This window comes from Otolemur garnettii, unplaced genomic scaffold (assembly GCF_000181295.1).
Source record: "Otolemur garnettii isolate 467f Iridium unplaced genomic scaffold, OtoGar3 scaffold00091, whole genome shotgun sequence".
NCBI lineage: Eukaryota > Metazoa > Chordata > Mammalia > Primates > Galagidae > Otolemur > Otolemur garnettii.
This window is the reverse complement of record NW_003852486.1, coordinates 6,643,283-6,651,567: the sequence shown is the minus strand read 5'-3', so window position 1 is coordinate 6,651,567 and position 8,285 is coordinate 6,643,283. Positions and strand designations below refer to the sequence as shown.

The window sequence follows — 8,285 nt, the reverse complement described above, 5'->3', positions numbered from 1 at the left end:
AAAACCAGTCTCATTTCCACTCTTTCACTGTTACAAACAACACTGTGATAAATATACTTAGACACCACATGCATTATGTTTGTCTGGTTTTCCATAACACTTCCAGATTAAGGTCTTGGGAAACTCACAAATGGCCTTATTAACAACACAGAGGGAGAAAAACCAAGATCCAGCAGAGCTTGTCTACAAATACAACTGGGGGCACTAGCTGGGCGTTGTGGCGGGCGCCTGTAGTACCAGCTACTTGGGAGGCTGAGGCAAGACAATTGCCTAAGCCCAGGAGTTGGAGGTTGCTGGAGCGACTCCACTGCACTCTACTGAGGGTGAAAAAGTGAGACTCTGTCTCTACAAAAAACAAACAAACAAACAAACAACTGGGGGCACGTGGATTCCCATTTTATGTGAAAGCACAACCTTTTCTCTTCTCTATTAGTCTTAAAATCAACCTTGAATATATTCTTAGACCTGCTGGGCTGATGGTCTCCGGGCTTCTTTCCTTCCTCATGGTCTGGATCTAGGTACTAAAGGTAGGAATTCATTGGAAGAACCTCTGGCACCCCCTGGACAGCTATTCCCCTGAAAGAGCTTTGCAGGAGAGATGGAGAGATGATATCGCCAGGAAGACCCAGGTCCCCAACTCTTCTGGGTGGTTCATACATCATCCTATAGTGAGAAAAATCAGATCAGACATCAATACTATTAAATATTTCTACAAAGCTTTCCATTTCTCCTACTGTTCTTAGAACACTGAGCTGTAGGAATTTTCTGTCTCAATAGAGAACTGAGGGGGAGGAGAAGGGTTTATTCTAAAGACATGTGCAGTTCAGACCAGTGTGAATCCACGCCAGCCCAGGTCTGGGAACTGGAAAGCCACAGGGACCAGTGGGGACTGTGGTGGGCAAGGCTGGATCCTGGGTGAGGGGTAGCTGCAGCTCAGCCCCAGCCCACATTTATCAGAGGAGGCTGAGCCCCATGAGGCACGATCTTTTGAACTGAGGGAGAAGCCAGAAATCTGGATTCTCTAATATATTGCTTCTCAACAGTGACTGGTCCTGCGGCTCCCATGGAACATTTACCAACATCTAGAGATATTTTTTATATCATCTTTGGGTAAAGGGTGTAACATGAGCATTTATCTGGTAGATTCCGGGGTGCAGCTAAATAGTCTGCAAAGCACCAGACAGCCCCTAACCACAGAGCATTATCTGATGCAAAATGCTGATAGTTCCAAGGTTGCGGCCCTCTGATCTACTGGAAAACATCTCAATTATAAACAAAGCCCTCTGTAGCCATGCCAAGTACCTCCATGGGCTGCCTTTGCCACTTCTGGAGTCGACAGTCATGTTGTCTTCATATACTAACGGGCTAGGGGTGGGGGCAAGCTACAGGAACAAGGAGTAGACACTTAGCAGCCCCGGCGGTGCCCCAGGAGACCAGTTCTACCTGTGTTCTCCAAAATGATAAGCTCTGGAAAGTCCCCCTTCGTCTGGAAGTTTCCCCTTTAAAAAAAAACGGGGGGCTTTATTGAGATCTAATTCACATACCATTAAGTTTACTCTTTTAAAATGTACAACTCATTATTTCAGTATATTCCCAAAATTGTGTAAGCATCACCACTAATTCTAGCACATTCTCATCAGCTCACAGAGAAGCCCATGCCCATTAGCAGTCACTACCCTGACCCTACTCTCCCCATCCTCTGGCAGTCACTTCCGAAGGGGACAGATAACTGAGATAGGAATTGTCCCCATGGATGGATTTCCTTGTTCTGGACACTCCTGTGGCTGCAGTCACACAATGTGTGGCCTTTCTAGCTGCTCTCAAAGCTCAGCCACTCTGCAGTGTGGTCAGAACTTGTGCCTATTCATGGCTCAGTCATGTTCCCTTCATGGATGGACCACATTCCACCCACTAATGGGTGGCACTGTGGGTTGTTCTTTCTTTGTGTCTCTGTTGGGTAACGGATCTGTAAGCATGTATATGGCTGTAGGTCATTATTTCTCCTGCATTTGTATTGAGGACTCAACCTGGTGGACCCTATAGTCACTCTGGTCACATTGTGAGGAACTGCCAGGCAGTTTCCATAGGACTGCTCCATCTTAAATCTCACTACAATGTGCAAGGCCTCATCTCGCCACATGGCCACCCACACATGCATTTTTCATACTTGTTATCATAGCCATCCTAATGAGTGTGAACAGATAATTTCCCCTCACTATCCTTGGTGGCTAATGATGTTAGTCAAATGTCTTTTTCTGTGGATAGAAACTTGTCACCAGATGGGGGAGGGGTGTCACTGACTATCCTGTGCTGTCCTTGGACCCAGCTGGCAGCCACCCTGAGCACAGAAACTACAGCTCAGCCTGGGCCCGCCCTGCAGCTGCCTCCTGGGGATGAATAGGCTTTGTCCCTGCCTGGGGCCCTGTGCTCCAGCCCTGGGGACACGAAACTAGGAGGTGTTGGCTCTGGGCACGTCTCATCTCCAAATACTGCCAGCTGAGGCGGGGGCTCAGGAGGCTCTTTGCCTCTGTCTCCGCCTCTGGACCTGCCTGGTCTCTCTCCAGAGTAGCCTGGGGACCCTGGCACAGCTGCCCTGGGCTGACAGGGTCCCTGAAGACACAGTCAGGACTCTGGAGCCCTCTCCAAAGTCTACAGAGGAGGCCTGATAGCATTGTCCTTGGCTGTAAGTGCAAGTTGGCCACAAGAGAAGGAAGTACAACTTCTAATGGCCCTGGGATTTAGAGGCCACCCAGCGCCAGCTGAGGCCAAGCTCCAGATGTGTCCCAGCCCCCAGGTCTCAGATCGAGGGTGAGCTCCCAGGTAAGAACCCCTGTCATCATCCATCAAGAGCACCCCACACAGGGGCTGCTGCATCACGGCCACAAGGCTGCTCTTCCAGGCATGTGGCTGTGCTCTATGCTTCCCCCCCTTGTGGGAGCTCTCTCTGGGGTGGCCTTTTCTGGGCCAACAGGCTGGCGGGCACCAGGGAAGAGCCCCCACTTTGACCGCCCTGGGGATGTGGTGGTCGGAGGCAGCTTCTCCATCTTCCACTTCTACAACGTCACCCTGTTCAACTTCACTGCCCCTCCAGCTGGGCTGGCATCTTCTGGGTGAGTGGGTCCCAGGGGCTGGGGATCCCTTAAAGGCTGAGAGCACCTCCCAAAGCTCTGCTTTGAGGCCTCAGGCAGCTGCAGACCTCAGGTCCATCCTGTCTCCTAGGTCCAACTTCTGTACCTCTCTCCTCTCTGCTTTCTTGTTTGTACTCATTCATCTAAAACAGGTTCCTTTTCTTGTCTGCTCTGCAGGAACCCCACAGGTCAGGCAGGGACTCTTGTGTCTCTTGGTCACTGCTAACCCTTGATGCTTAAAATAGCACCAGGCACAAGGTGGGAGTGTTTGCTGAAGTGTCAGTGGATGAATAAATATCTTCCTGAGGGGATCAGCCCCTGGGCATCCCCTCTGCCATTCACCCATCCCCTATTTCTGTATTGGGTTTTCCAAGTTGTCTTTCCTGACATATGGAGTTCCTGGTACAGTTCTTTTGATGTCTTGTCTTTTTTTTTTTTTTTAAGTGGAATGAATGTGATTGAAAAATAGCCAAAGTGTTTTACAAACTAACTGCACCATGTTGCATTCCCACCAGAAAGGCACAGGGCTTCCTGTTGCCCCACATTCTTACATCTCTTGATGTTAGTTTAGGTTAGTTTTTCTAATTGATGAATAATAAGTGTGTATATTTTGAGAGTACAGTGTGAATTTCTGATACAGGTATATAATGTGAAATGGTCAAATCAAGCTGATCAATACATCCATCACCTCGTATACTTATTACTACTTCTGATGATGCAAACATTTGAAATCTATTCTCTCTGAGACTGTAAAATGGCCATTAATTATTATTAACCACAATAAAGGTGCCATGTAATAGATCCTGAACTTAGTACTCCTGTCTCACGGAAACTTGGTGCCCTGGGACTTGCTATCCTTGGCCTCCCACCTTTTGGCTGCTCTGATGGATGCTGCCCTGCACAGTGCATTGTGCACAGTGTCTGTAGGGCCAGATGTGGTCACCCACCTTAGGTATGTGTGAACCTTGGAATCACTGGCCATATCCACACCACAGTAAACAGTCCACTTGGGCTTCTCTCTCCCTCAGAGTCTCCATGTGGGGATACCGGGTGGCACAGAGTTTCGTCTTTGCAATTGAGGAGATCAACAGAGACCCCCACCTGCTGCCCAACCTCACACTGGGCTTCTCCATCTGGAACTCAGGGGACTCGGTGCACGGAGCTCTCCATGAGACCATGGGCTTTCTCACAGGGGTTGAGGAGCCTGTCCCCAACTACATGTGTGGGCTCAGCCCTCCCCGGGCTGCCCTGGTTGGAGACACACGCTCAGCAGTGTCTATCCCCATGGCCAGGCTCCTGGGGCTCTACAAATTTCCCCAGGTGAGTCATCCACAGCCTTTTCCTGTCACAAGCAATAACGATGGTAACAAGAACAATGGTGGTAAGTAATGTTAGGACACTGCCACTATGGGCCCACGTTCCCTGCTAAGGCTGTGTGGGCCTGACACTATTCTCTTCCTCACAGTAACCCTGTTTTGGCAGCCCTACAATTCCCACTACACTGATGACAAAACAGAGGTTGAGAGAAAAATCAAGGACGGGTGCAGTACACTTAATGGGGGAGATACTGGAGCTGGGAATTGGATCCAGACCAAAGGGCTCTGTCTCTTCCCAAATGAGGCTTCCTAAACCTCAGGTCCCCATAGTACTGGCCATATCAAAGGGCCACCTTTTCTTTCTGCTGCTTTTTTTTTTTTTTTCTATTTTGAGACAGAGTCTCACTATAACACCCTGGGTAGAGTGCCTTTGTGTCACAGCTCACAGAAACCTCCAACTCTTGGGCTTAAGCGATTCTCTTGCCTCAGCCTCCCAAGTAGATGGGACTACAGGTGCCAGCCACAATGCCCAGCTATTTTTTGTTGCAGTTGTCATTGTTGTTTAGCAAGCCCTGGCCAGGTTGGAACCTTCCAGCCTCGTGGTACGTGGCTGGTGGCCTAACCACTGTGCTACCGGCGCAGAGCCAACAGTGAATAATTTTTTCCACCTAAGTTTGACCCGAATAGTTCACAAGACGGACTTACACTAAAACATTATTTCTCATTTACCTGAAGTTCAACTGTAGCCAGGGATCCTGTGTTTTCATTTCCGAAATCAGCAGTCTAGGGACCCCGAGTCCGCACAGTGCTCGCGTCACCACGCCAGCCCCGTCGGTGCGACCTTTGTCCTCTCAGCCACCGAGAGGCTGCTGCTTCCTCCGCCTCAGACTCGGGCCAGAGCGAGCACGCGCAAGGCCCAGAGGTGCCTGGTCCCGGGCGTATGGAGCTGTCTCTTCCCGGCGGCAGACACTGCCTGCTGAACTGTCGCCTCCCACACCCCTCCGCGCCCTGCCCCGCACCAAGGGAGACCCCGTCCCCGTGAGACCAGAGGCGGGGCAAGAACAGGCAGGAACAGACATAGGACGCAGCAAGAGGAAAGACTGGGGGCAAAAGGGAACCTGGCAACCCCGCGGGGGTCTTGGCTTGGCTGGCAGGTGCGAGGCCCAGGAGCTTCTTCCCCATAAAGTCTCCTGCAAACGCTCTTGCCATGAAACATGGGCCCTGGAAAAAGTTTCAGTCAACAGGCAGAGGGAGAAGCCGGTTGGAGCGTCTGTATTTTGAAAAATGTGATCTAGATGGTTCCCCATGGGTCAGAACCTGGCCACTCAAGAGTGTGGACCTAGGATCAGGGTCAGTGGGAAGGGTGTCAACTGCTGACCTGGCCCATAGGCACAGAGTCAGTGCCCGGAGGAGGCCTCAGACTGACCCTGGGGTCTCCAGACTGGGCCATCCAGCAGCTGCACCAGAGAGGCCTTGAGGATCAGGTTCTGACCCCCTTTGGCTCTGGGGGTGCTCGTGGGAAGTGGGGCTTTCAAAGGCAAAGGGGGGACCTGTCCAGGGCATCCTGGTTGAGGGGTCACCCTCACTCTGCCCACCTTCCCTCCTTGCAGCCTGACTGTCAGCCATGAAGTACCTGACCTCCTGGTTCTCACCCTCCCCTGTTGCCCTCCTCCTGTCTCATGCAGGTCAGCTACTCATCCACCCTGGCCAGCCTCAGCGACAAAACCCAGTTCCCATCCTTCCTTCGGACCCTGGCCAGTGACTTCACGTTCTCCCATGCTCTGGCCCAGCTGGTGCTTCACTTCCGATGGTCCTGGGTGGGCATTCTGGCACAGGATGATGACTTCGGGCAGCAGAGCAGCTCTCAGGTGACCCGGGAGCTGGCCCAGGCCAGAGTCTGCATTGAGTTCCACCTCCACATCCCATCCCTGCAGTCCCTGGAGAAGATCAACACTATCGTCCACAAGATGGAGAAGTGCACAGCCACTGTTGTGCTGGTCTTCCTGAGCAACTCAAATTTCCAGGACATCCTGCAGCGCCTGCTGAGATGTGGCATCTCGGGCCAGGTCTGGGTCAGCCAGGACACTCTGCACACAGGGCTGGCCCTAACAATGCCAGGCGTTTCCCAGGTCCTACAGGGCTCCTTCAGCCTTCTGCAGCACCGCAGCCAGGCCCTGGGGTTCCCCGAGTTCCTCTCTCGTCTGCATCCCACCAGGACCCCAGAAGACATGTTCCTGAAGAAGTTCTGGGAGGCCACCTTTGGATGCACATGGCCAGTGGGAAACAGCACGGTGGTGGGGGGAGTGCAGTTCTGCTCAGGAAAGGAAAGTCTAAGAGGCCAGGAGCACCCTTTCCAGAAAGTGAGTCGAGTAGACATCGCATACTCAGCAGTTTATAGCATTGCCCACGCCTTGCAGGACCTAGTGGCTTGTGAGCAAGAGGACCAGGCATGCACAGACACTCAGCACCTCCAGCCCTGGCAGGTGAGAGAGAAATGTGGCAGTGAATGTTTCAGGGAAGGTCAGAGGGCCAGGCATTCACTTGGTCCAAGCTATGGAGGCAGAACAGAGGCAGCGCTCTGCAGGGAGGATGCTTATGCTCACAGCCCTAAGCATCTAGCAGGAACACTTGATGAGGAGTCTTAAGTCCACACTAGCTGTCTGACCTGAGATGAGGCACATCCATATGGGGTTGCTCTAGTCAGCAAATACAGGATATCTGGTTAACTCTCAATTTTCAGATAAACAGAAATTTTTAATAAGTATATCCTAACTATTGCATGGAGATAAAAGGAGGCATCCTTTCATCTGACATTCAAATTCAACTGAACCGCCTGTATTTTATCTGGCAACCCAACTTCCATGTATGAATCTCAATAACTTTATCTCAAAACATAACAAAATAATGGTTTCACAGTGCTGTGGGGAACCATAAGTCAGATGATGGTGCAACATCCCTTTAAAAATTCCTTGTAGATGGGAGTTCACCCACGTAGAAGACGCTGGCACCCTCATGAGGCTCACCTGTATAGCAGTTGCTGGGGACTGGGGAACAATCAAGGTAGAAGTTGTTGTGTTTGCATCTGTGGGCCCCATCACTCCAGGTGTAAGACAGAGAATATATTCTTGGGTCCTGGTAAGGATTATGGGTTTAGAATAGAGCCAAGCAGTCAGTGAGCACTGAATTGTCCTCTTAGGCTGTTATAACTCAAGGCATCCCACAGAATCCAGGTGAAGGGTTGTGTAGCTCTTTGCACACCTGTGCACCTGATCTCCAGCACAAGCAGATGGGCCCAGAGGTTGGTCAGGAGCCTTCCAGGTACCCAGCTGAATCCTGATCCAGGGGCTGGAGAAAGTTCCAGCCTTTTAATAGACAGGTTGCTGCCCTCTGTGAGCAGCATGTTTGAAACATTTAGGATTGTTAACTTTCCTCATCAAGACTGTGATTTCCACAGAGCCTCTGTCCTATCACCTACTGATGGCAGAAGAGGGAGGCAGCCACCAGGGCATCTTCTCCAGTCCCTCAGGGTACAGGTGACAAAATGGAGGCTGCAGTGGTGCCCATAGCTCAGTGGGTAGGGCGCCAGCCACATGCACCAAGGCTGGGGGGTTCAAACCCAGCCCAGGCCAGCTAAACAACAATGACAACTGCAACAAAAATATAGCCAGATGTTGTGGCAGGTGCCTGTAGTCCAAGCTACTTGGGAGGCTGAGGCAAGAGAATCACTTAAGCCCAAGAGTTGGAGGTTGCTGTGAGCTGTGAAGCTTCAACACTCTACGAAGGGCAACATGATGAAACTCTGTCTCAGGCTCAGCGCCTGTGGCTCAAGTGGCTAAGGCGC

At 51.3% G+C, this 8,285-nt stretch overlaps 1 protein-coding gene across 1 annotated transcript in view; it reads left to right on the top strand.

The window, feature by feature from the left end:
- The first annotated feature begins 4,163 nt into the window (after positions 1–4,163).
- The window catches only part of LOC105887491 (vomeronasal type-2 receptor 26-like), an 11,492-nt gene continuing 7,370 nt past the window's right edge, over positions 4,164–8,285 (top strand). The window contains exons 1-2 of the mRNA XM_012808531.2: positions 4,164–4,448; positions 6,130–6,927. Of these exons, the coding sequence (XP_012663985.1) occupies positions 4,164–4,448; positions 6,130–6,927 (1,083 nt within the window). The remainder of the gene's footprint in view (positions 4,449–6,129; positions 6,928–8,285) is intronic.